General features: G+C 53.2%; 8 protein-coding genes across 8 annotated transcripts; 5 read left to right on the top strand and 3 right to left on the bottom strand.

The window, feature by feature from the left end:
- Positions 1-433: 433 nt before the first annotated feature.
- Positions 434-1,948, top strand: Aspvir_005084 (uncharacterized protein; the record flags this gene model as incomplete). The annotated part of the gene is made up of 1 exon (XM_043268303.1): positions 434-1,948. One exon carries the CDS (start codon positions 434-436, stop codon positions 1,946-1,948), a length of 1,515 nt encoding a protein of 504 aa, XP_043124238.1.
- Positions 1,949-2,923: 975 nt separating this feature from the next.
- On the top strand, positions 2,924-3,904 carry Aspvir_005083 (uncharacterized protein; the record flags this gene model as incomplete). Its single annotated transcript, XM_043268302.1, has 2 exons — positions 2,924-2,994; positions 3,103-3,904. 2 exons carry the CDS (start codon positions 2,924-2,926, stop codon positions 3,902-3,904), a joined length of 873 nt encoding a protein of 290 aa, XP_043124237.1.
- A 1,081-nt stretch (positions 3,905-4,985) lies between these two features.
- Positions 4,986-7,394, top strand: Aspvir_005082 (translation initiation factor 2A; the record flags this gene model as incomplete). The annotated part of the gene is made up of 6 exons (XM_043268301.1): positions 4,986-5,010; positions 5,106-5,175; positions 5,240-5,311; positions 5,374-5,797; positions 5,869-6,097; positions 6,154-7,394. 6 exons carry the CDS (start codon positions 4,986-4,988, stop codon positions 7,392-7,394), a joined length of 2,061 nt encoding a protein of 686 aa, XP_043124236.1.
- Positions 7,395-8,353: 959 nt separating this feature from the next.
- On the bottom strand, positions 8,354-10,402 carry Aspvir_005081 (uncharacterized protein; the record flags this gene model as incomplete). Its single annotated transcript, XM_043268300.1, has 2 exons — positions 8,354-10,277; positions 10,344-10,402. 2 exons carry the CDS (start codon positions 10,400-10,402, stop codon positions 8,354-8,356), a joined length of 1,983 nt encoding a protein of 660 aa, XP_043124235.1.
- Positions 10,403-10,815: 413 nt separating this feature from the next.
- On the top strand, positions 10,816-17,040 carry Aspvir_005080 (anaphase promoting complex subunit 1; the record flags this gene model as incomplete). The annotated part of the gene is made up of 1 exon (XM_043268299.1): positions 10,816-17,040. One exon carries the CDS (start codon positions 10,816-10,818, stop codon positions 17,038-17,040), a length of 6,225 nt encoding a protein of 2,074 aa, XP_043124234.1.
- Positions 17,041-17,266: 226 nt separating this feature from the next.
- Positions 17,267-18,718, bottom strand: Aspvir_005079 (RPAP1 family protein; the record flags this gene model as incomplete). Its single annotated transcript, XM_043268298.1, has 1 exon — positions 17,267-18,718. One exon carries the CDS (start codon positions 18,716-18,718, stop codon positions 17,267-17,269), a length of 1,452 nt encoding a protein of 483 aa, XP_043124233.1.
- A 1,424-nt stretch (positions 18,719-20,142) lies between these two features.
- On the top strand, positions 20,143-22,701 carry Aspvir_005078 (uncharacterized protein; the record flags this gene model as incomplete). Its single annotated transcript, XM_043268297.1, has 2 exons — positions 20,143-22,241; positions 22,305-22,701. 2 exons carry the CDS (start codon positions 20,143-20,145, stop codon positions 22,699-22,701), a joined length of 2,496 nt encoding a protein of 831 aa, XP_043124232.1.
- A 960-nt stretch (positions 22,702-23,661) lies between these two features.
- Positions 23,662-25,491, bottom strand: ste7 (MAP kinase kinase Ste7; the record flags this gene model as incomplete). The annotated part of the gene is made up of 4 exons (XM_043268296.1): positions 23,662-24,288; positions 24,360-24,897; positions 24,969-25,126; positions 25,204-25,491. The coding sequence occupies 4 exons, from the start codon at positions 25,489-25,491 to the stop codon at positions 23,662-23,664; spliced, it is 1,611 nt and encodes a 536-aa protein (XP_043124231.1).
- Positions 25,492-26,794: the final 1,303 nt, after the last annotated feature.

Genomic DNA, 26,794 nt, shown 5'->3' with positions numbered 1-26,794 from the left:
TATTCTTTCTGGGTACCCTTGAATATGCGGGTCGGATATTATTTTCGCAATGTAACATATAGCCTTTTTCTTGATCGCGTTTTCTTTAACTCTGGTGTCCTTACTATATTTTGAGGCAACGGTTGGAGGACAATCGAATACAGACAGAATGCAAACAAGCACCATCAAATTTGACCATCCATTGAACAAGAAATAACCCATTCTATCTACGCACCAAACGTGCTTTGTTCATGATTACAGAAGTGCGCAAGTCCCGACCCCGTTGGCCGTCGCGACTTGTGATGCTCTGCGCTTGCCGGAAGCCGCGCGGATGACCGGCCCTCCATAGCTTAAACGCCGTAGCTGTTGCCATCTCACCTTCCATCCTTCGTAACTCCCTTCATCAATTCCATTCTCCCTGCCCTCATGGTCGGTGGGAGCCATTTACTCTGCGATGTCTGGATTAAATCCTTTCCGCCCTAAAAAGCCAGAGAGTGAGGTCCATCCGCCCCTTCCGAATGCTGGGCACGACGGTGACTGGCCCCCGAGAGGTGTGCCTCCACTATTGATGCTCTTTGTGTATAAGGTCAACGCTGACGGATTTTCATTAGCAGTGCCTCCTAATCCATCGCCGTCCTCCGTCTCGACAAACTCATCCTACCCTGCTGCTCCGTTGACTGCCGGATCTCTGACCAATTCGTCCGCAACTCCTCATGGCCATTCCGTGACCCCTCCCGGATCCTCGACGTCAGATGCTGACGACTCTCAAACCTCGGACGATCAGTCACTGCCAGACCCATTCCAAAAAAGTTCGCACATGAGCGACAATGATGTGGATGACGGGGAGGAGCTCAGTGATGAGCCCTGGGAGTCGTCATCTTTTCATCGCTGGACCCCCGCAGCTGATCGCCGTCACTCAGCTTTCAGCATCGCTCCCCACCCAACGACGTTCCCCCAAGGAGCAGTAATACCGACTCCCACGAGTCCTCTCGCCTCCTCAGCAGGACTGAATGCGGAAACAGAAGACAGCAATCGTTTGGGAGCGCTGGAAAACCAGAAGAACCTGCGGGGGAATACGATGAATGCGACGCCGAGTGCGCCTGTACCTATATCAGCTCCTCGCGGGGTAGCTCATACGGGCAGTGGTACTGCCTGCATTCCTGGGCAACATACAGTTGCTCCATCATCCGAGTTTGAGACTGGCCCGAAGCCTCTTGCTGTGCGTTCGGCAAACAGGGATAAGAAACCACCACCACCACCTAAAAGCCATCATGGGAAGTTGATAAATCCCAGTCCTCATGCGACCTCTTCTCATTCCCGACCGATACCCCCTCGGCCGACCAAACGGTTCTCCTACCATGGCACTTCCTCGGAGACATCCCTTTCTCTAACACCAGATACACCTCCCAGCAGGTCATCTCAGCCGAGGATTGATTATTTTACTCCTCTACATGATAACCCAGCACCTCAATCAGCTGAAACGCTCAGACGTAGCCAGTCACAGCACAAGCGGCCGCCAACGCCGCCGCTGAGTAGACGACATAGCCAGATGAGGAGATCCAAAAGCACTATGTCCAGAACAAATCTGTCTCGACTATCAATGCCAGCTGGAAAATTTGAGATGAATGCATCTCTTCCTTCGAGCCCAGGTCCTCGAACTCAGGAGCCCGGAATAGCTCCGCCGATGTCAGACGAGGCAGAACCTGGTTCTGGTCAATGTGAGCTGCGGTTGTCAAGGCGAGCATCTCAGGTGAACCCGCTGCCACCACCTCCCCCACCAAGGAGGAACCGAGTTTCCAGCAGTCATAGCAACAGTGGGAGCCAACCTACACAGGAGAAGCGGGCAGAGGATCAGGACTTTATGCCTCGTCCGTCGAATGCCAGTGACATCTTGGCCGATTTGTCGCGGCTACAGAAAGAAGTGGATGATCTCCGTGGTCACTATGAAAGCCGCAAGGTCAGTCACTAGAGGATTTACAATGTTACGATAGACTGCGGTGCTATACATGCACCTGGCACGAGGGTCTACTTGCTACATTTGAACCCATAACGAAGTGAATGATACATTGACTACAATGTGCTTATGCGGGTGACCTGGATGGGGAGACTTGGTATATATAAGTTATGTCAAAGACAGCCGAGCAATGAGTTATGACTACATAGCGATCAATCGAATACAGTTGCAAAATCCGTCCATCCGTCCTTCTCGAACGATGAAACAAACCAATGAAGGCGTTCGATATCAGGCATCGATACCTACCTGCTACTGGATTTGCACCTGTGATTGGTTGATGACTTATATCGTTGCGATGACGTCAGCTCCCCCTCCTTTCGTCGTCTGCAACCCTCATCAAAGACAGACAGAAAGACAGTCAGACACTATAAATGACCGAATATTAGACAAAGAGATGGGATATTTATTACAGAGGTTATTATGGACTCATTGGAGGTTCCACAAGAAACGCAACAAACTCCACTGTAGCCACTGCTCATCAATAAACTACTATTGCTCTGACTAGAACCAGATTAGCCTGCCTCACTTGACCCTATTCTATTCTGGAAGAAACGCCTCACTTCACCTGACTGAGAGTTTCTATGCATACGGCAAGCCATAATCCACCTCGTCATTCCAGAGCGCTTCCCGTGCATGAAGAAAAATCCTTAAAGTGATCTTCTCACTGACTGCATCTTGACTATCATATTTTATTACATTATTAACCACCTTTGCAAGCATCTCAATCTGACTCTTTTCTTCTGATTATCGTCGTTTATCTATCTTATCTGCCCTTCTGATTATCGACGAGGAGTCCAACAGTTTAGCTGCGACACCAGCGCATCTCGATTGTTTCAAGCCAGACGTCACTCTCCTTTGCTCTACTCTGCTCTGATCAATCTTATTCCTTCTAAAACCACAATTCCCACACAGCAGAAAGACTCCGACATAATGACGACGCCGACCCTCATAGATCTACCTCCCCCACCCTCGGATCCTGTCACGCCGTCGGACATGGGACCGTAAGAGCATCCCTTTCCTTTCCCCCCGTCTTCTTTTAGAATCTACCAGATAGTGCATCGCTTGAAGAAGAAAAGCGCAATGAATTGACTAGTATCATTGTTCAACAGAGGCACCCCAAATTCAGGCACAACCTCCCTCTCTGCACTCTCCACCACCGCTATCAAAGACGGCCATCAGGGCCAGCCTCTACCACACGGGCGACATGCTCATCACTCATCCTCTGCCTCGGCGACGTCTACATCTACCCTGGAGGCGGAGCGAGCCGATCGCATCTCTCGTCTCGCCGGGCTGGAGCGTGTCGCAACCGTCCGAGCAGGAGGTGTTCCTCAGTCGAATCTCATCTTCGCGACGGCGCACGGCCCCGGCTACTTTGACAGCGGATCCGGTTTCAAAGAAAGAAGCACTGTGGGCAGTGCCAGCGCCACCGGCAGCGTGGGTGCTCGTACTACGTGGGCAAGTGGTAGCGATGCGCTCGACGCGGACAAGATGAGCGAAGACACGAACGACGATGACGAAACCTCTAGCGTGGGAAATATCAGTGAAGGCGACGCGAGCCTGGTTGCATTTGGAGAGGGCGCCAGTACGATCAGTGGCCCGATTTCGCATCCCAGTCTCAACCGAATGTCGTCCGGAGGTCGTCCGAGTTCGCTGGGAGCTGGAAGTCCTAGCATGAGCCGAGCAAACCCCCTCGCGTCGTACCAGCCTGGAGTTGAAGACAACGCCGCCGTGTCCTCTTCCTTATCTCCTGCAGGATCGAATACGCCGGAACAGATGCATGACGCTCGCATGCTGGACGGGGTAACCTATGACAGTGATGTGGTCGACACGACTGTGAGAACCCCACGGTTGGCCACACCATTTAGCCACGGCCAGTCTGCCAACCGGAACGATGACTCGGAAGTCAATTGAGAGGAAAGCAGAGTCCAAAAGGAGTGAATGGGCGTTTTTTCTTACACAGATGGAGTCTTGTAACTTTTAGCTATGGATCAATGGAGGCACAGTGAAGGGAATTTCGGGTTGTGACGGCGGCTTCCAAGCAGATACCTCGAGAATGAGTATGTTTTTTCTGTAAGATAATTAATAGCATATTGAAATATTTTTTTCCTTCCAATCTAGCAGTTTTCAGTTTTGGATGAGATGTTGTATGGGGTGGGCCAAGAAGAGTCGACCAATATCCCGGATGGCGACACTCACATGGCCACAATAACATCATAATAATACCAGCAAGAATCACCATGAACATGAGCATCATGTTTGAAGACAGAATAGTCCGGGATCAATTCATAGAGAAACTCATAATTTTCTGTAGGACAATGACTTACTACAGTCATAAGAACAATAATCAAGCCGGGGAACACTCTAGACGGGCAATTTTGCCGCTGAAGGCCACCACCAAAATTTCTTACTCTTGTGTCCTGTCTAAGAACTTCCTCTCTTCTTCTTCTTCTCTTCACCTTCATTTCCACTCCTCCCACACCTCCTCCCTCCCAACCCTACAGTCTTCTCCTGTCCCGTTCATTGCTGGCATTGACTTGTCAAGCACTGAAGACCCGACAATTTGATTTATTTCCCTCATCCAACTGCCAAGCTCAGCTGCCATCCGCCTTTGTTTTCTTTGTGCGAGATTGCGCCCCCAGTCTCTGCTCCGTTGCGTCAGACAAACAACAGCTCGCCACACGCAAATAGTATCAAGCACATTGAAACGGAGTCGTCCTCGAGTCAACTCATTTTCCCCCCCGGGCTCTGCAACTCGTGACGTCTCTGCTCCATCGCCGCTTTTGGTGTTGAAATCTCAATACATCCTGCGCCCATCTGCGTCTTATTCGTTACACGCAGCACGAGCTAGACCTCCGTCGAGTCCGTCAGATACTATCTACTTCATTGGAATTTTCGAGACACTGTTACGCGCGCATTAACGTTGCTGTGGTGCATATCGGAAACTTTTCAAGGCGGGATTTCAGAACCGAGTCGAGAGAATTATTACATCAACATGGCAGCTCCTACACAGCTTGCTTGTAGGTCTCCCTCTTCGCAGTTTTATGAACAAAACAGCTTGTCGCCTACATTAGCTACAAATGAAAAATGTATGAATAGTGCTGACTTGCCGCAGTCCGAACGGTCAAAGGGATTGGCATCTTGGATGCGGCCCCCGTCTATGAACCTTTGTCGGGGTTTGTGAGGTAAGAATAGCTATTTGCAGCACCTATATAAATGATTTAGGCTAATAGACCTTCTGTGGTGCAGGCCTGAGGGGAACCTCCGCTGTAGCGCTTATTCTCCATGCGGCCGATATTTTGCCTGGGCGTCTCCCGAGAGGTATGCGACCATGGCGATTGCCAGAAGTCCTTGCAAACGGGCTCGCTAACTATCTACTTTAGGGTCACTATCATCGACCCCTCTGTTGGACACGTCGTCTCCACAATTTCTGCCGAAAATGTCTTTGAGCTGGGATTCTCCCCCCTGGGCACCTACCTGATCACCTGGCAGCGACCCTCGAAGGACGCCAACGGAGACGCCGTCAGGAACCTCAAGGTCTGGAAGGTGATTGAGACATCGCCTGAGAGCAACGGAGACGAGCATACGGTTGTGGGCAGCTTCGTTCAAAAGTCGCAGACAGGCTGGAACCTCCAGTACACGTTCGATGAGAGCCTATGCGCTCGCGTCGTTACCAACGAGGTCCAGTTTTTCCAGAGCGACAACCTGTCAAATGTCTGGAACAAGCTGCGTGTGGAGGGTGTGTCGGACTTTGCCCTCTCTCCCGGCAAGAACAACTCGATTGCTGTCTTTATTCCCGAGCGCAAGGTTAGTTTTCCGATCACGGGTCATTCGCAATGATTTTGCAGCCGGCTTACTTGTTTCTTCTTTTCGTCCAGGGTCAACCAGCAGCGGTCAAGGTGTTCAACGTGCCTCAGTTTGGAGCGCCAGTCTCCCAGAAGAGTTTCTTCAAGGGTGACAAAGTCCAGCTCAAGTGGAACAGCAATGGAACGACTCTGCTGGTGCTTGCGCAGACCGAGGTCGATCGCAGCGGCAAGAGTTACTACGGAGAAACAACTCTGTACCTGCTTAGTGCCAATGGTGGCTTTGATTCGCGCGTGGACCTTGGTAAGTCCTTCCGGTGTGTCTTTCCCCATCGTACCATTGCTGACTCTACCGTACAGACAAGGAGGGTCCGATTCACGATGTGTCCTGGAATCCCAACTCCAAGGAATTTGGTGTTGTGTATGGATACATGCCAGCGAAAACCACCATCTTCAACTTCCGGGGTGTGGCCAAGCACAGTTTCCCTCTGGCACCTCGCAACACCATCCTGTTCTCTCCCCATGGACGTTTCGTATTGGTGGCTGGGTTCGGTAACTTGGCCGGACAGATGGACATTTACGACTTGGACAAGAACTACAACAAGGTGGTGACCGTTGAAGCGTCGAATGCCAGTGTCTGCGAATGGTCGCCGGACGGACAGTTCATTTTGACGGCTACCACCAGTCCGCGTCTTCGAGTGGATAACGGCGTCCGGATCTGGCACGTCAGCGGTGGATTGATGTACAACGAGGATATGAATGAGCTGTACGAAGTCGTCTGGAGGCCCCAGTCGACCACCCAGCACCCTCTGGGCGACCCCTTCCAGACTCTCCCCGCCCCTCACCCGTCCGCCCTGGCCTACCTGAGCACCAAGAAAGCGCCCGCGAAGCCGGTCGGCGCCTACCGTCCCCCAGGCGCCCGTGGCCAGCTCACGCCCCTCGCGTTCAAGCGCGAAGACGAGGGCGGCGCGGCCTACGTCCGGGATGGTGCTAGCGGTGGCAGCGCGCTGAACGGATTTGGCAAGCCCCGCAGACGCGAGGTGCCAGGTGCAGAGCCGGTCGAGGAATACCTGCCTCCTGGAGCCGCTCCCGGAGGAGGGGTGGCTCTGCCGCCCGGAGCCGACCAGGAGAAGCTCTCCAGGTCGGCGGCGAAGAACAAGAAGAAGCGTGAAGCCAAGAAGCAGCAGCAGGATGGTCTGGCTCCCCCCGCGCACGGCGGCCAGTCCGGACAGAGCCCCGACCGTCGTGGCCACGAGCGAAGCCGCTCCAAGGGCCAGAACGGTCACGTTGACGGCAATGCCCGCCGCAACGGCCACCAGGCCAACGGCGCACCGCAGTCGGCCAAAGCGAAACCCGCCGAGACGCCTGCACCCGCCCCCGCCCCCGCCCCCGCCGCCGCTGCAGACGCCGCTGCAGACGCCGCCGCGAACACCACCGCGCAGGATAAGAAGATTCGAGGACTTCTGAAGAAGATCCGGGCGATCGAGGAGCTGAAAATGCGACTTGCTGGTGGGGAGAAGCTGGAGGATACGCAGGTGAAGAAGATCCAGACTGAGGACTCGGTGCGCAAGGAGCTCGAGGCTCTGGGATACAACGGATAAGCGGACTATATAGTCTTTCTTTCAGGAAGCGGAATGCAATGTGAGCTAGAGGCGGTCACTTGTGCCTTGGTTGGTGTCTTGGACGTGCTGTGTCTATGGGGGAATATCTTGAATATCTCCGCCATATTTTCTCCACATGTTTGAGTTGTAAATAAGGTCGACCGTGACTTGGCTTTCTTTCTTCATATGTATTACGCTTTGGAACGGCTATATGCAGGAAATGGCGAGGAAGGAATGTACATTGAAAGAGTATTCTCGCTGACATCTCAAATGCTTGCCAAGCCACACTGCCTGAGGAACACTGATAGATTCGATTAGATGAACTTAGATGAGAATGAAATTCAGTAACATTTACTTCTACTTCTAATAAATTGTACTCTAGTCATTTCCAGTGAATACTACGGTGAAATGTCCCAACCGAAATAACCCCCGTTTCCTAGTCTTCGTTCACCCTTCAAGTCTGCCCAGCTGCCCTTCCGCCGACACTGACGCTGATGTAGACTCGTCCGAAGATCGAACGAGTTGATCAGAACCGATCAAACGCCATCCGATCTTCTCCGTAAAGGAGGACAGATCAGCATCATTGCCTGCGGAATGACAGACTGGAAGAACCAGACAATCCAGATGAGGAAGCGACGACAGACGTCCTCGATAGAATAATGGTCGTCAAAGATCGGAAAACAGGGTCCAGCGAACTGGAGTCGGATAGGGGTCCTTGGCTTGATGTCTCGCATCTGATACAGAGCTTATCCCGTCACGAAGACGGGATTTCAAGGCATGGTCCTCGCCTTGCGCTCCACCTTGCAGCGCGAATTGTGTCGACTTGGAAGGCATGATGACCTTTCAGTAAGAAGGAAAAAAGAACAAAGGTGCAATACTACATTTATCATCAGTGGGATTATTCTCGCGTAGGAAGTAGTGGGTATCTCTGTTTGGAATTCCATGTTAAATTCGAAGCTTCATGCGAAGATGCGTGCTCGTTTGATTGGACTTCCCATTCGCATTGATCGGTTGCCGCTGGCCATGCCACTCAGAAGTCGGTCCATTCCATCCACGTCTAACTCTCCCCTGCGGAGCATGAGCTGATCGGCCTCAGTGGTTGCTTCTTCGCTGACTGACTGCCGAGAGACCGGGATCTCCTCGGGTTCGGTCAGCTTTGGCGCAAGGATGATGATGCGATGCTCTGATGTGATGAGGATATCAAAGTCCTGACGCTCCGTGTCCCGAGAACGGCGAGCAGCTGCAGGAAGATGACCGATTCCAGTAAAGTTCTCTCCCATCAGGTGGATGTCCTGGATAGGTGAAACTCTGCAGCGGTTTGATGCGTCAAAAGTGCCACTGGCTTTGATGGCGTTGCGCCACAGGGAGAGTAGACTGGGGATCACAGCGCTCTGACTGCCATGTCGTAGCAATACTGACTCGTCAGGCGGGGTGTCTCTCAGTGAACTCGTCTGGTACACCGAGATCTCTCCGCACAAAGACGGGGCGGATGTGCCAAGGGTGCCTTTCAACAGAGTATCTTCCCGCACACGCTTGGTGGAAGGAGTCATGGGCGCAAATTTCGGCCGAGGCTCAACGCTGGACTCGTTGCTGTCGGCCTTGTTTCGTCCTGTCATCCGACTCACAATCCTACCACTCACGGAAAACGCGGTCAGCGAACCGCCAGAGACACCCTGTATGCTGGACTGTCGTTGGAGAGGCCCCTTAGTACTGCCTGGACCGGCTCCCTCAAGATCCCACACACCCCATTCGCCATCCGCCATCAGCACCATAATGGCTCGTCCGCCGAGCACCCATTCCGCGTCAATAACGGTCTTCCGCCGCGCCAGCCCCGAAGGCGATTGTTCGAATCCAGGGTAGAGACTGATCAGCCACTTTCCCTCAGTTTCGGCCTTTTCAAAATCACCCTGAGGCCCTGTTGTCCTTCTAGACACTTTTGCCGGCTTCCTGGAGAAGCAAGAGTAGACTTTCACGCACCCGCTGTGGAAGGCGACTAGTAGGGTTGAGTGACGAAGAGCTGGAAAAGTCGACGGATTGAATGAGATGTTCTTCGCCGGCGCGGGCAGATATACTCGTTTAGACACAATCTCGTCATCGTACAATCGATATATAATTTGAGCATCGCCTCTCTCCTCCACAATGGGGATCCGATGTATTAAGAGGAGACCGGATGCTTCCGCGGAGTGAGTCGCCACCAGAAGATCCCATCGCTCACTGTCTTGAAAATCCGACTTGGTTGGAGACATAGTGACATCCTCATCTGATTCGATTTCCTGACAAGTAAAACTGATACTGACTCCCCTTGGAACTTCCTGATGAGACACTCCGCCGGATATGGAGACAGTTTGCACTTGCCATGAGGCGAGTTCTGTCTGTGTTGGGTGAGGAGGGATCAAGGGTAGAGTTACAATCCGAGTCGAATAATCATCACACACAGCGGAAATCACCATAAGCTTCTTGAGAGCCGGAGGAAAAGGGTCAAGCGACGATCGAGCTGTCTCGGGGAGGATGCGAGGCACTGCCAATTCAAGAACTCTGCTGCCAAGAGGTATGTCAATCTGACGGAGGATATCCTCGAATGGATAGGCTGAGTCGACCTCAGTTTCGTCTTTTTCGAAGTCGTAGACAGGCCCTTCTTCCTTGGGTATCTCTGCTGCGCTCTCCTCATCGGAATCGATGATCATGACTGCATCGTCATTGCTACTGTTCACTCTGGCGGTTTTGGCGGCTTTCTGAGTGGATGTCTTAAGTGCAGAGAAGCGTTTGCCACCTCTCCAAATCACTTTCAGACCATTCTCATAGCCATATACGACGATGGATGAACCATTGGGGGCGAGGATCGGATAAGCTTTCGCCGCATGAACGCGCTGAGGGAGCTGATAACTAGAAGCGTAACAACTGGCGTTAGAATAGCGTCCCTTAGGAGATCAAGGAGCACAAGCATAGTACCTCAGTTGCAGCCCGTCATCCCTCAGCTTGACCAAAGGTCTGGTTGGGAAGGATGGCATCTTGCCACAGGGTAAAGGCAAGTTTGGTTTCGCCACAGTAGCTTTGGCTTGTCAGATAAATTACCCGATTTTGGTCGACGATAGTAGCTTAATCGGGAAGAGAGGAGAAGAAAAGGCGAAAATCCAGGCCAGGAGGATAGAAGCGAAGAAGAAAGAATGAGGATGAGGGAGGTGGTGTGTTGTGTTTTGTCTCTGCGGCAGAAGAAAATAATAATACTACTCATGATCACCAAAAGTTGATTCTGCCGCGTCGCGCGTCAACCATTCAAGTAAGAACTAGATAGTTCCTCTTGCGACTCAACAGCACAGTCCGCCAATCCCTAAGAGCCTGCATGGATTGACAATGGATATGATCTCAATCCTGGCTCCTCTTGCCAGAGAAATTTTGACATACTCGCAATTCCGCGTCGATAATGGCCTCCGTTCGTTCCTTAGGCCTCCACGAACCATCGGCCTTACCTTTTCTTGTCGCAGAGGACCTCCTGCCTCCTGATCCATCAGAGAATCAATACGAATGGCGTACAACGGTCGATGAAGGTCCGGATGGGCCCGTGGATGATGAACTTGTCTGGACTACAAGCTGTGTCGTTTGGTCTCGAGCGGGAGTCGTGAAGAGGGTGTTCCGGTTGGATATCGAACGAGAGGAGATCAAACATGCTCTCTTCACAAGATTCTCCGTCGAGAAGGCCACTGAGTCAGATGGACGACCTATACAGGCGCAGGGCTTCAATGGTAACTCAGGCAGCGAGCCTGGCCAGAGTCGTGGTCCGCAGAGCCAACCATCACAGCATTTCCCGGGGACGTTGCCGAGTCTGCACGATCGACCTGTTCAAGGATCGCAGGCTGTTGAGACTGGGGATAGCTCAAGAGCCTTGGTTGTGGTACTCAAATCACAGGCCCACATCTTCTTTCTAAACGGCAATAGCCATGTCATTCCCCTGCCTTTCGAGGTTGATTCGGTGTTTGCAACCCCTCGAGGTCTTCTCTTTCAGAGGAAAATACAAGAGGAAGATACTAGTATTTACCCTATGGCGCCTCCAAATTCATTCATCTCATCATTTCCTACCACCGACTTCCGCGCTTCTCAATCCCTGGATCGGCCCTCTGGCCAAGCCCAACGACCATCATTGACCATTTCTCCTGCTCAGAACACTGCTTTGAACTCCCGAGCTACTAAGAATGCGAATCTACCCCGGGTGTTCTCTCTCATGGACCCGCACTCTGAAATGGGCCTGGTTGTGACCAAACAGTCCTCACGTTGGTTACAGAGTAGTATCAACGGCAAACCCTCTGGCCTGGATGTCCTTGATCCTGCCGATGAAATCGTATACGTTTCTCCAAATAATGAACTATTGGGATCTAGCCGGACTCTGAGTAAGAATCCGTTGATCCTCGTGGTAACCGTCAACATGAATACTGGGCTGTACACTCTCTGGACGGCACGATATAGAGAAGACGAGACTGGTCCTTCCTTGAAGAAACAACGGAGGCGAGACACAGGGGGCACGCGATCCAAACGTCGTAGTTCGCATTTCAGCATGGCGACAGGAGCGACCACGCCTGCTGCACGCCCGTCCGCGGCCAGGGAAAGCTTCGGTCCCCGAGGCGACAACTGGAACGTGTCGGGCTTCTCCCACTCCCAGTACTCCGTCGACAGCAGGCCGGATGATGATGACCTCGCATCAAGGTTGGGCCAGGACTTCGGCGATCTCGGTGTACCGTCTAAGACATCACGGCGAGTGAGTTCCATGCTCGCTCGCGCTGATCTTGCGACCAGTCAGGATAGAATAGCATTCTCGGATCTCGCTACAGGGAGTCAAACAGGCACCGTGCCTCATGGAGGTTTGCGTCAATCCATTGGCGGTACCAGCACTCGTGGGAGTTTTGGATTTAATCCGCGTGGTTCGCTGCCACCGGGAACCGGCTCCGTATACAGCACCGCAAGCAGTTTCGTCGATGCACCGGTTGACCGTCTACTCGAAGAACTGAACGACGATAGTCTATTTGAAGGGTTTGGCAATATGGAACTCAAGGAGACGACGTCTGGGCTGCCGGAAGAGGTTTTGCTTTCGAAAGTAGAAAGCTTCTCGACCAGGTTTTCTGGTACATTCCAGACTCCTGTCAGGTCGCCTTCCCGAAGAGTGAAAATCATCACTCTGTCTCCCTCGGAATGTGGAATCACGCAGAACGGAAATTCGGCTGCTCTGGCTGTTTACCTTTTGGACCAGGACGCAAAATCGATGACTGTTGTGAATCTACGCGCTGACAGGGTAGCACTGCCGAAGAAAGATGCAGTGACTGCCAAGAAACTGCGAAAGGAGGCCTCTTCTGAGGAGCGTTCTTTGCTCGTCCAGGCGACGGGCATACATCACTTCACTGATATTCGAGACGCCTGCAGAGTTGTTGATGGTCAGACTTCACGCATCTTGACACTTGGAGCAGCACACGCCGATCAAAACGAATTGTACCTGCAAAGTCCATGGAGCAACCCTATCAGAGTCGACATTCCCCACAATCTAATGCTATATGAGAGATATGGCGTGTCCTCCAGCGCATCCTCTAATCGCCCACGAGAAAGTGGTATGAATCGTATAATGACTGATGGCCCGGTATCAATATCTGGTCTTGACCATCCGTCTGTTCGAGGAAAATTCGACGTGATCGACGCCACGAATAGACGGCACAAGCTACAGATACAGATGGAGCCTAGCAATGAGCTTGTTAAGAACGTCATTCGAATCTGTAAATTTGTTTTGCGTGACTTTGAGAAAGCTGGCGATGGTATATTGGCTGGTTGGTGGGAAACCGTCAAGTGGCTTCGCGCGAGAGACACTGGCGAGACTGACCTCGAATGGACTGCAATGACAATCGTGTTGTTCGCAATGGCATTGCAGTTTATTGACAGTGATCAAACTGCCGTCAAACAAGCACGGAGAAAGAAGGGTCTCCTTAGGTCCAGCAGTGGAAGCTATGTCGACCTTGAGAGCTGGGAATCGATGTTGGACAAGGAATCAAGCTCTTCTGGCGTTGTAGCGCCTTGGATGGCCAGCAGTTCTTGGGGATGGATCCTCGAGCAAGATGCAGAACAAGATGCTGTCAAGTCTCAGGCAAGGAACGCTCGAAAGAGTGACCAGCAGGTTTCTAAGGGATCAACCTTTCGAACAAACACGTATTTGGTCCGATGCATAGCTCTGGCCCGAGAATTTCTGCGAACTCCTCGGGGTAACACGACGATCGGACCAAACGGTCATCTTCCTATTGCGCTCTCCTGCAATGATACTCTCCGGCGGACCGCCCTGTGTACGATTGTAGTAGGCTTACACCTGTTTCGGGAGGAACAGAAGCTTTCAATCTGTGATGCCGAGCATGAACGTAAACCTTTGGGTCTCCTTGCGCCCGTTCTGGCCCAAATCGGCGGCTGGCTCGGATGGACGTCCTGGACATGGGCAGACGACGCGTACTACGGCTCTGAGATGGCGAGTATGGAACGGTGGCAGTTTGAAGCTTCTCGCATCTCGATGATGGATATTCCTCCAGAGCCCTTTGCGCCTCCTTCGATCTTCGCTCACCTGGAGACTGCATGGGGGCAGCGCTCCTCGCCGTTCTTAACACTTCTCGACCTCGTCAGCACATCGGAGAGCACTCCACGCAATGGGAAATTATGGCAGGAATGTTTTAGGCTCACTCCGAGGACACTGGCTCTGAATGGGCTCCTCTCCGAAATACACGACATCTCGTCCTCGTTTGACAAGGTCAAGCTCCTTCACCGTTGGGGGCTTACCAGGAACGTCGTCGAGACCTTCCCAGAAGGCGTCAGTACGCCGCTGTATGAAGCGATCATGCGTACACAGACCCAGGCCTCGGCGTCCTGGAATGCGAATCTTTTGGAACTTGTCGATCGAGAGGATCTGAGCATGTCCATGAATACGGATACACCATGTCCACCTTCGGTACCTCCTCAATCCGCCCTATCGCATGATGCAGTGCGCGACTTCCATCACATCGGTGCCTCGGCCCTCGAAATTGACACAATCAACTCCTTTGAGGCTTCCGCAGAGGCAGATCGGTTCTCTATAACACGGTTGATTTTCAGAGACGACAAACGCTTCATAGAAGCGGCCAAACTGCTCAACCAATCCAAAGCTCCCGTGGCAGAGTGCATTCCAGAGCCCGACTGGACCGATTCAGACTTACTTGAGGCGCAGAAGGAGGTGGTGCAACTCGTCACCCTTCGGACCTTGTCGATCCCTGCCGGCCGAGCCATGCTTGCTTTCAGCGGCCGCTTGCCTCTATTGACAGAGAAGCTTCCAATTCCGTCATTTTCGCTGCAGTGCGTTATGAAGCCGTCAAACGTGACAGTCAGCGCCGAAAGAGCATCCTTCAGCGAGGAAAAGGTGTGCTGGGCCTTTTTTCACAACGGCGTCTCCACTGGGCTCGCTATCTCCAAGAAGTCAAAGGGGATCGACACGTCATGGATCCTTTTCAATAAGCCACAGGAGCTGACCAACCGACATGCGGGCTTCTTGCTGGCCTTGGGTCTCAATGGACACCTCAAATCGCTGGCCAAGTGGGTAGCTTTCAAGTATTTGACCCCTAAGCACACCATGACATCGATCGGTCTCTTACTCGGGCTCTCGGCGTCTTATTTGGGCACAATGGACACCCTTATTACACGGTTGCTGTCGGTACACGTTACACGAATGCTGCCCCTTGGGGCCGCCGAACTCAACCTATCACCGCTTACGCAGACCGCTGGCATCATGGGAATCGGCCTGCTCTACTGTAACTCTCAGCATCGAAGGATGAGCGAGGTGATGTTGTCTGAAATCGAAAACGCGGAACAAGAGGAGAGCTCGCCGTCGCATGAGGATCTGCGTGATGAAGGCTACCGGCTGGCGGCCGGGTTCGCCCTTGGCTTCATCAACCTGGGCAGAGGCAAAGACCTGAGAGGCATGCGGGATATGCATATTGTGGAAAGGCTCTTGGCCATCGCGGTAGGCACGAAGACTGTTCACTTGGCTCATGTGCTCGATCGAGCCACCGCTGGTGCTACCGTTGCCCTTACGATCATTTTCATGAAGACAAACGATGAGGTTCTGGCGCGAAAGATTGACATCCCCGATACCACTGTCCGTTTTGACTATGTACGACCGGACCTCTTCCTCCTACGAACGCTGGCTCGACATGTTATCATGTGGGATAGCATACGGCCCAGCTATGATTGGATTATCGAGAGTCTCCCTAAAATTTATCGACGTCGATATCGGCTCACAGGCGTCAGCCGACTGAAGAGTGAGGACATGCCCTTCTTCAACATTATTGCTGGGCTCTGCTTCGCTCTTGGTCTGCGCTTTGCGGGCTCTGCCCAGCCAGCTGTTCGTGACCTGCTTATCTCCTACCTGGACCAATTCATCCGAATTTGCAGACTCCCAGCGGTGAATTATGACGGGCGACTCACCAGGAATTCGGTCCGAAACTGTCAGGACATCGTTGCACTCTCCGCGGCGACTGTAATGGCCGGAACGGGAGACATAGCACTGTTTCGACGATTGCGATCGCTGCACGGCCGCGTGGATGCAGACACGCCGTATGGAAGTCACATGGCCGCGCACATGGCCATCGGGCTGCTCTTCCTGGGCGGAGGCAGTTATACGGTTGGCACCTCCGACCTGGCGATCGCCTCGCTGATCTGCTCACTGTATCCCATCTTCCCGACGACGGTGCTAGACAACAAATGCCACCTCCAGGCGTTCCGGCACTTGTGGGTTCTGGCTGCCGAGCCGCGCTGTCTTGTGCCCCGGGACATCGATTCTCGCCGCCCGGTCCATCTCCCGATCACCGTAACGAGTACAAGCGGGCAGAGACAGACCGTGACCGCGCCCTGTCTCCTGCCAGACCTGGAAAGCATCGCGAAAGTGGAAATCCGCAGCGCCGACTACTGGCCCCTTGTCCTGGACTTCACGCAGAACAAGCGGCTGTACGACAAGTTCCGGCACGGGGACCAGTCCGTCTATCTGCGGCGCAAGGCGACGTACTACCCCACCGGATCCTCCGTGTTCGTGGCGACGCTGTCCGGCCTCAGCGAGGCGCAAGACGTGCTCCCGTCATCCGCGGCCACTGCCAACCCGGGCCGGCGACTCCTCCCCGCGGCGCCGCCCAAGGCCGTCGCGCTGCTCGCGTCGGGCTCCAAGCTCGTCCATCGCGCGGCGCCGTCACAGAGCATGTGGGACTGGATCTTCAACCTCGACTCCCTGCGAGGGCTCGACATCCACGAGAGATCGCTGGTGCTGCCCGCCTCGTTCCCCGCACGCGTTCGGAGCATAGGGGCGAGTGGTGGGCCGGGGGATGCGCCGTGGCTGCGCGTCTCGGCCGTGGACAGCAAATTGGTGATCGAGAGCAGCGTGCAGCATGTGCTCCGCGCGGCTGGCGGGCGGGGCGCGGACGCCGACGAGGTCCGCGATCGCCTCTGGCAGCTGCGGCTGTTGTACAGCTGGCTTGACCATGTCCGAGCGGGGGAGGAGACGGAGGCGAACGGCGACGGCGAGGCTGCATCGTCCAAGGGGTTATGGCTGCGGCGGGACTTTTTGGAAGAAACCCGGTGGAAGATTTGGGGGGTGCAGATGGGGGGAGGATCCTGAGCGTGCGGACGAGACGGACGTGGAACTGTAACGGTTACTACGTATCTTATTTGAGCGTATGACTACGATGAGTATGTATTTACGTGAGATTCATGACTCTAGTGGGATGGCATAGAGGGATAGATGGTGACTACAATTGTTCATGTCATCGTGATTGTGGTAGCATAATAATATATGATACAAGATGGAAGGGTTTGATCCGGCAAATGCGGGAAATGCCGATAGACTACTGCGATCGGATAGTATTCTCCTTTAGGATCCCCCGATCTCCTCCTCCGCCCATCTGCCAGAGCCAAACGCCCTCCACGGCCCAAGCGGAGGCACTGGCATGACGACCGATCCCAGTGGCCCCCTTTGGCACTGCTGTACCTTGCGTTGGTAACGGACAAGGGTCGTTCGCATCGGCGGCCGTCGACTGAGGCGCGGCAGCTGAACGAGTCGGGCCGGACGGAGCGCCGTCTGCTTCGGCCAGCATGCCGGCGACTACGCCCTTGCGCTCGATCACGGACCATAAGCCCTCGACCAAGGGGCTGCCGCGTTCCCCGAACTGACCCTTGCCCAGGCGGAACAGGATACGGCCGAGAACTTGCCAGGCGATGCAACGTTGGGCGGGGAAAGTCGAACGACTGAGGATGGCGAGTTCGGGAATGGTGTAGCCGGCAGCATGCGGATCCTTGCCGTGGTGATGCAGACCGAGAGTGGTGGGGAGCGAGAGCGACGTGGCGGGGGAGAGGACATTGCCAATGAGGGAGAATCGGAGAGCGGAGGGATGAACGGCCTCTGCACTACTTGCAGGGTGGTAGGCGGATGTCGAGTCTGGATCTTCCGTGTCGGATGAGGGCGGCTGCAGCCAGGAGAGCGCGGATGGATCATGAGACATTTCGGGGAAATAATGGGCTTGGAGGTCAGACAGGAAAGAAGGAGACGAAGGATCGAGATTTGGCGGCTTGTCTTGTCGAGGAGGTGTAGGAAAATGAAAGGCCTCATGAATGGGGACTTCAGACGCTGGATGGAGGTCGGCTGGGGGTTGAGCTGGAGGAAGGTCTTCTGGCGTGAGAACGGAAGAAGTTACTGCGGGGGGAGTTCTCTTGAGCTGCGATGGCTCTTGCTTCTCTGTTGCTGTCTTGGAATCTTCTTCAACATCGAACGAGACTGACTTCTTGGGTTTCGCTGTAGAAGCTGATGATGATGACGAGGGTGCTGGTTCTGGTTGTGACGAGCTCTTCTCGGATGTGGTGGTGTCATCGTCGATCCGCGCGCGACGGAGGAATCTCTCGAGCAGGGACGGATTCAATGAAGACATCAGCTCCTCCCGCTCCTGTTGAATCTGGGCCGGTGACATGGATGCCAGTTGCCGACGGTTCTCTTCATCGATGCTTTTCTTCTCATCGGAAAGGGAGGCAGCAGGGGTCGAGGCAGGCGGCGGTGACGGTTCTTGTTGCTTGTTTGCCCTGCGCTGCTTGAAAGCAGACTGATTGACACGCCGTCGATGTTGAGGGAAGCCTGTTGATCCGGTGGGGGGTTTAGGAGCTGGGGGGACGGCAGTGGAGGGGGAGCGCTCGCGGATCTCGCCTATCAGACCGAAAGGGGAGGAGTCGAGGGGAGGTTGTGAAGAATCGAGGTTGAGGTCTTGATCGTCATCGAGGTTGAGAGTGAAGCGCTGGCCTCGAAATGGCATGATGTATTAAGAGTTCTGGAGTTGTCTGGGATGAGGCTATTCAGTGAAAGTTGGCGGGGGATAAAGAATAAATAATAAAATAATGAAATCATCTGATGCGGCTCAAAAGCCTAAATTGGAACGCAGAGGGCACTAGTCTCGATAAGGAATGGTGGTGCGTGTCCACGCCTTTCCCAAGTAGGCTAGTCTGAATGTATACTCCGTGCATCAAAGGTACTTGCCGATTCAGGCAGGTACCTCACCTCACTGCACTCTATCCCATTCCCTCCTTACTTGGGCCAGTTGGACAAGTATATACTCCGTATCGTATGTTGGGCTCTTATTAAATAAAGATGGCTATTAATAGTGTCTTGTTCTGGCTCCCTCTAAGGCCAAATCTCCGGTATTATCGTCATATCTTTGCGTGGGAACTGTCCGAGTACCAGAAATCACATTCGTAATGGATGACAGCAAAGATTCCATTGGCCTGTATAGTGATTCAGCAGAGTATAAGGTGTCGACTATTAGCAATTGGGCATGATATACCGGGTGTCTGTCTGGAAAATCCATTACAGAGTGTTACCCTGTATCTCCAATTCTCCATATGGAGGAGTATTATTAGATGAACATCAAAGTGACTGACTGACATGACTAGGTAAGTATCACAACTCCCTCTGGAATTGAGCAACAGGTGCTTAATGATTTGATATAGAATCAAGGCGTAGACTAGTTCATAATGCTGTCTGGCTAGAAGGATAAGAAGAGAGATAATCCATGACTCCTTCCTGCGTATATCTCTATCCGGCAAGTTGATATCAAGCCAAAGTACCTGTCCTAAGGAGACTCCGTGCGTATGATCAAATCATATCAGATCAATAAGAGCTTCCTTTCTCTCTTTGCTCTTTCTCTCTGATGACGCTGTCTTTCCATTTTCCTTCTTCCTTTCTCCTCCCTTTCCCCCTTTCTTCTCTTCCTTCTGTCCTCATCCTACCGTATGATGGTTCGCTTAGCTTAAGATCCGTCTGATATAGACCATCCAGAGTAGATATCTCTTTCCTCTCTTCTTTCTCTTTCTTCTCTTGTCTCTTTCCCCCCTTTAATATCTCCCTTTCCCTCTCCCTCTATCCCCGTCGTCATCCCCATCAATCGCCTTTACTCCATACTACTACCCGTCTCTCTCGTTTTTCCTCGGTTCCTCCTCCCGATAAACTATTCTGTGCTATTTGACCATCTCCAAACGAAGTCCTCCACTTTTGTTCTCTCCTACCCAAACTGCACAATTTTCAGGCCAACCTTGACGCGACAACCACCCGATATCAACATCCCCAAATATTCCCCCCAGGTCTTCTTTTTACACATGCAAAACTCATCATCACCATCGTCAGGGACTAGTTCTTGAATTTCTTCCTTTCTTTTTTTTTTTTTTCTTTACCCTTTCTTCAATCATGTCTGCCGATCCGCCGGAAAATGGCTGGCCTGGCAAAGAGGACGAGTCGCTGTCATCCATCGACTCCAACGCCCGACCCCGACGGGCCTCCGCCACCACTCGACGGTCGCGTCGCAAGAAGGACGACGACGCCGATGCCAGTCAGAAAGATCTCACCAGGCCAAAATCCCAAAAGGATAACAACAGTTCAAAGGATGGCGCAAAGGACACCAAGGAAAAACCCAAACCCCGGGGAAGTCGTCGCCAACGAGAAAAGTCCACATCCACCAATCCCAGTAACAATAATACCACTACCGCCAGCAGCAAGAGCAACACCAGTAATAATAACAACGACCCGAGTACAACGGCTCCCCATGACCAGAATTCATCGAATAACTCGCGCAAGAAACCAAAGCTGGAGCCCACTCCTCACGACGAGATCCCCACGAGTATTTCCGTGAGCTCCATCACGACCCTGTCTGCTTCTGCTCCTGCTCCTGCTCCTGCGCCCGCGTCGACGTCAACGTCAACTGGCCGCTCTCCGCACCTCACAGCCTCATCCGCATTACACCTCCACCAACCTTCTCAGCATGAGCAACAGCACCAGCACCAGCATCTCCCCCAGCTCAATCCCTCGTCCTCTCTTCCTCCCTACTCCAATTCGACTCCGACTCACACCCCGACTCATGCGCCGTCCCCTGCTTATGCGATGAACCATCATTCTCTTCCTCCTCCACGGCCTCAATCCCAACCGCCTCCCCCTGCTCCCCCCCCTCAGAGGAGGAGCGGTCAGAACTATGATCCCATACGTTCGGCCTTTGATACAGCTACTCCGGCTCCCGCTCCCGCGACGACCAGTCCACCTGCGCAGAATCATTCCCCGCGCAACACGTTCCGCGCAAGTGCCTCGCCGGCCATCTCCAGTATCATCGATCCACCCCAGCCGACTACAACGCAACACATCTACTCGCCAATTCCACGGCCCTCACCAAGCCATGTTCCGTCGACGCTCTCCTCCCCCGGAATACACCCCAATGCTCCACCATCAGTCCATCCATCACTGGCACCCTCCCCTTTGCCGGCGGCCTCCCCCTCCCATGGGTCTATTCTAGCTCCTCAGCATCCACTGTCACTAGCCTCGCAGCCACAACAATCGTCGCCGCCGTATTCACATCGCTCTCCCTATCCGCCTCAGCAACAACTACCACAACCGCAGCCCCCACGTTCTCCGCGTAACGAACACACGCCCGTCGCAGCAGCTCCAGAGCCCGCCTCATCCAGTCAGGCACCGCAGAAATCGTCTCCGAAGCAGGAGCCAGAGCCACCGGTTCTGCCTAAGAAGCAACCCCTCGCAAAACCCGGCTCTCCTCCAGAAGGACCAGCCGCGATGGATGTGGATATGGATGAACCTGCTCAACCCACTGCAGAAGCCAAGGCGCCCAAGAAGGAAAAAGGAACAACCGCCACCACTACCACCGCCCCTTCCTCCAATGCGGCATCGCCAAAGCCCTCGCGCCCTGTCAAGGAAGCGCCGCCTCCATTACCCCAAGGCTCCGGGTTGATCTCCAACGCTCTATTTGGAACCGATGACACTCGCCCCTCCGGTTCGTCTCGCGCCTCGCCCAACATTATTCTACACATTCCCCTGCAGCGAGACGGCAATCAGATCATCAACTTTGCCCGTATGGCGGAAGAGCAATACGGGTTCGCAGCCTTGCATCCCCGACTGGCCGCGCACAAGGAGCGACTGGCTCGCGTGGCAGCGGCAGGTGCGGCGTTGGAGCGGAACGAAAAGGGTGGCAAGGGCCTATCTGCGGGAGAAAGCGCGGACGAGGATCTCAGTCTTGACGTCGATCGTGATAGCGACCTTGATGGCGATGTCGCGATGGGTGGTGTGGGTGCGAATGCCGCGGCGGGCACAAACGGCACGTCACAGACCGATGCCTCCGAGGGAAAGAAGAAACGCCGCAAGAAGAAAATGGAAGAGTATGACCGGGATGATCCTTTTGTAGACGACAGCGAGTTGGCTTGGCAGGAACATGCGGCCGCAAGCAAGGATGGGTTCTTTGTGTACAGTGGACCGCTCGTCCCGGAGGGAGAGAAGGTCCAAGTTGAACGGTGAGCTAATCTTTGCTTTTCTATCCTTCTTATTTTCTACCCTTACTAAACGACGATTGACAGGGCGGACGGAACTATCAAGCGTGGACGTGGCCGGGGTCGCGGTGGTCGCAGCCGCGGGGGTCCATCGACTCATCAAGTGCCAATTGCCGCCGCGGTCCCCATCTCCCAGGAGACAGGGCTGCCTCTCCGTGGGCCGGGATCCCGCGGTGGCAGCACCGCTCGCCGTCCTCGTCCGAGCAAGTCCCGGCAACAGGCGGAACAGGACAAACAGGGCGCGTCTTCGGCAACATCGCAGGGACGCGGCGGCGGAACAGCTGGCCGTGGAGGAGGCGCGGCTGGAACCCGCGGTGGAAAGACACCATCAATGGTCGAGCTTGCTCCTGCGCCTCGTCCGAGCCTGGCCCCTGCACCGCCAGGGCCCAGTCCTCTGGCTGGTCCAGAAGTGGTGTCAAAGTGATCTTCCTGCGGCCATTGATTATCTCACATTATGGACATTTCGCGGATGCAAAGTCCAATGATTGCTTTTCCTCAAGTAAAGGGATGTCCCCATCATTGTTCCGGTGTACGGAGGCATTATGTGATTAATTATTGTGTGAATTGGCGTTTGAGGGTTATGCAGAACAATTGGTATGATGAAAGCTGACTTGTCAGTCTAACTTTGTCTGCTTGTGAATCCGATGAATGGCTGGTGAATCAGAATGACTATCTGGCTCTTTGTTTCTATCATACAGTGTCGCACAGCTTATGATTGTTCTGATATGCAAGAGGCGTGTTGCTTCCTCGTCTAAAGAAGATTTGATCATTAGAAATCGCTTAAGATTGAATCATCTATCACATGGCTCATGACTTGCAATTACTATTTCCCTCTGCTTTGAATGGGAATCAACAGTAGCTGTCTAATTATGGAATACGGACGGTGCATGTCTTATGCCTATATGCACAAGACTATAGCTCTATAGCTCGGTATATGTATGTTAAAATGCATAGTATGTACCTTTGTAAAAGTGATTTAGGCACGTATCACATAAGAGAAACATCAGGCGGTGACACATGTAGATGCAATGAGATCCAGCCTCTGTTTGGAAAAGCAACCGACTGCACAGACATTACATAGAAAAAGGTCCATGCGACGAGAACAGGCTATGGGACATGATGACAGACTCCAAGGGGGTGAATGTGATAAGGTACATATGAAGAAAGAGATAGCCAATGAACGAAGACGCCCTGTCGATGCAAAAGTCGTGGGGAACATTTGGTCAAGTGCGGTCAGTTTTGCTAGTTATCCAACACACCGATCAAGTTGGCGGGCCACATGCCATTGAAGCCGGAGAGGAAAATATGAAAGACTGGAATGAACTGAAGGAGAGGAGTCTCGGAGAGCCGACGGGACAGGATGACAGGCAGTAAACATCATGGCCTAGACAGCCCCCGTCATGTCGCCGCGCGACTGGTTCATCTGGCGCCGCCAGGAGCCTCCAGCAGACACTGGAGCCGGCGGAGGCGGCCCGCTCGGGGGAGGGGCGGCACGGATGGGTAAAGTTGCCGTCTGAAGTGGCATTCTCGACTTGGTGTTGTGGGAGCTAGCGGAGCGAGAACTGATCTGTGGTCGAGTAGGCGCGTCAATGGCAGACAGGGGATCTCCCAGGTAATTGCGCGATGGACGACGGCCAGACCGGTAGTCTTCCTCTTTGGTTTCCAGCGACAGGTGCTCCAGCGATAAGGGTGGAGGCGACCGGATCGACCTAGCCATATGCGGCGATGGGTTTGAGGGGACGTTGTATTGACGGGAGTGGGAGGAGCTTGAGGAGTCGTTGGCGATGTTCAAGGGAATCTCTCCAGACGTGGGCATGTAGCCCGGAGTCCGAGATGGTCTGCTAACGGCGGGCTTTGGAGGAGGCGTGGGATGGCCTGCCTCTTCCTTGAGTGATTTTGGAGCCGGGGGAGCCAAATACGACTTGCGGTTGTGCCTCTCCATCATGCTGATAGCCCACTCCTGAAGGTCAACCGGAGTACGTTTGGCAGCCTGCAAGAAAGCATCTTTGTCCTGAAGGGGAGGGGGGGTTAGTGAATGGGTACCTAGCCTAAGAGCGGGAAGGCCAAAAGATAAGGGCTTACATAGAGCTCACGAGGAGTTGGTCGTTCTTCGGGTTTCTTGAGGAGACACTTGGCGACAAATTCATGCAGGATAGGGGGGAAAGCATCGCTCTTAGGCAGCTTGGGTGCAGGTTCGTGAACAATCTGCTGCAAGAGATCCAGAATGCCCATCGGTCCAGCGCTGGCGCGATCGCCCGCAGCCGAGTCCGAGGCATCAAAGGGGAAGCGGCCAACCGCCAGTTCCATCACCGTTAATCCCACACTCCATACGTCTGATCGCACCGTGTAAGCGCCGCCTTGGATTCGCTCGGGTGCCATGTAGGTCGAGGTTCCAACGAAAGTGTCGGCGATCGAGTTGACCGTCTCTGTAGCAACACCGAAGTCGCAAAGTTTGATATTACCACGGGAATTAACGAGGATGTTGGACGGCTTGATGTCACGATGCATGATGCGGTGAGCTTCATAGAGGTACACCAGACCGGCAAGAACCGACTCGGTGATTTTGCCGAGCACATCGACTCGAACAGGTCCGAAGTCTTTGGAAATGCGGTCGAGGGAGCTGAATTTCACTAGAGTCAGTGCCCGAAAGAGAATTGCTCGGCTTGAATGAATCTTTCATGATGTACATACCCGCAGTCCATATATTCCATACATAGAACAATGTCCCTCGCTTCATTCTGGAATGCTCCGTAAAAGGTCACGATGTGAGGCGAGTTGCAATCATGGCCAACTTGGAGTTCACGCAAGATCTGCTTTCTCACATTCTCCTTGGCATCCACGCGAATGATCTGCAATCAACGATAATCCAAAGACCATTGTCAGCAAACCTTCCACCTTCTCGGTGATCCGGAATGAGAACCCATACCTTCCTGGCCATCACAACCTTGGTGGATGCGTGCATCACCTTGGATACAGTTCCTCCATTTCCAGCTCCTAGTTCTTTCAGAGTAATCAAGTCCTCACTTCGAAGATCCAGTCGAAATTCCAACCCAATCTCCAGAGTATCTGTGCGGTTGCTGTCGGTGTTTCCAATGGCACCGGGAATCTGAGCATCACCTTCCGAGGGTTTGGGGAGAGGCTTTGGCGTAGAGTTCAGGGCAAGACCCTTGACATTCTTCCGTTTCAGCGTGCGAGCTTTGAACTGGTCGGCCATGGCTGGGGCGACGGAGTGACTCTGCCGCAGTCACTGCGAGGTGGGGTAAATGGAGTGCTGCGCAAAGCACAATAACGACCTCGTGCACCTGGTTCGGACGACGGATAGAAGTAGGGGGAGGGGGGTGAATGACTCTGTTGTTGAGTTTTCCTGGTGCCTGCTTGTGGTCTAGAATTCAATGACGCGGTCGCGTCTGGTGGTCTATCGACGACCGGGGAGGGACACAAAGAGGGGATAAGGAGGGGAAAGACGGAGGGTCAATGGAGAAGATAACAGCCCCTTCCACGCCAGGTCTAATTGTTGTAACTGTGGTGATTCGCTGCAGAAGATTCTGATAGTCAGGGACTGATTGGAGAGTTCATCTTGAAAGCGATGAGCGACTAACTGAGGTAGTTGTGAGACTGCTGGAGTCGATGGGCCAACTATTGGGCGCTGAGGGATGCACACAAGCGCCGAGAATCCGGAAAAGTCAAGGCTACAGTTCCCGGAAGAGAAGTCCTTGGCCTTTGATATTTGAATTATTACCTCTTTTCACTCCTGTTGACTGAAAGGCAACCAGTCTTGATATGCAAAAGATGAGAAGATCACACAGGAAGAAAAGAGGAGAGTTGTGTTTACTGGTGGTTTAGGGGAGGTGAAACAACTATCAATAGATTGTGGATATTTGTCTATGGTCTAGTTCAATCTATTCACAGAGCAAAAGGGGGAGAAGAAGAGATCAGAGAATCTCTAGATAGATATCCAGAAGAGGATCAAAAAGAATGAATCCATTTTAATATCTACAGGTTGGAATTTAGGTAGATACCAATTGCCTTGCCTCTGTTGTGGTTGTCTCACAAGCCTCATGCTCCAATAGATGTCATCAACTATGCGAAAGACCAGAGGAATAGGTTCATCATCAATTATGAAAATAAGTCTCCTCAAGCTAGTCCTATAAGAACCAATTAAGAACACCTTACTGAGAGGTATTCAGAAATGTATAGCACAGGTAACATGTTGTACAGGGACCACCAGGAGAGGCTGTCCAGTTGGTGAATGTCACCTGACTTTGAGCCTAGCGCAGTTGGTTCCTCCAGTTTGTCGTAATGCCAAGAATAACAACCTGAACAGGCTAGGTCCCTGGGTCAGCCACATTCCCACACGTGATTAAGTATAAGCCACAGGGCTCCACTGCAGGTAGAAAGGCGGTGGCAGAACAGAGCCACAAGTTGCTGGCTTTGTCGTCGGAGTCTCTTATGGACGACGGAGGCGCTACTGAAGGAGCAGCAGCATACTAGTTTTCCATCTCCATCGTACCTCCCAT

The sequence above is a fragment of the Aspergillus viridinutans genome, assembly GCF_018404265.1.
Source record: "Aspergillus viridinutans IFM 47045 DNA, scaffold_3, whole genome shotgun sequence".
In the NCBI taxonomy this organism is placed as follows: domain Eukaryota; kingdom Fungi; phylum Ascomycota; class Eurotiomycetes; order Eurotiales; family Aspergillaceae; genus Aspergillus; species Aspergillus viridinutans.
The sequence above is the reverse complement of the archived record's forward strand: the minus strand, read 5'-3'. Positions and strand labels throughout refer to the sequence as shown.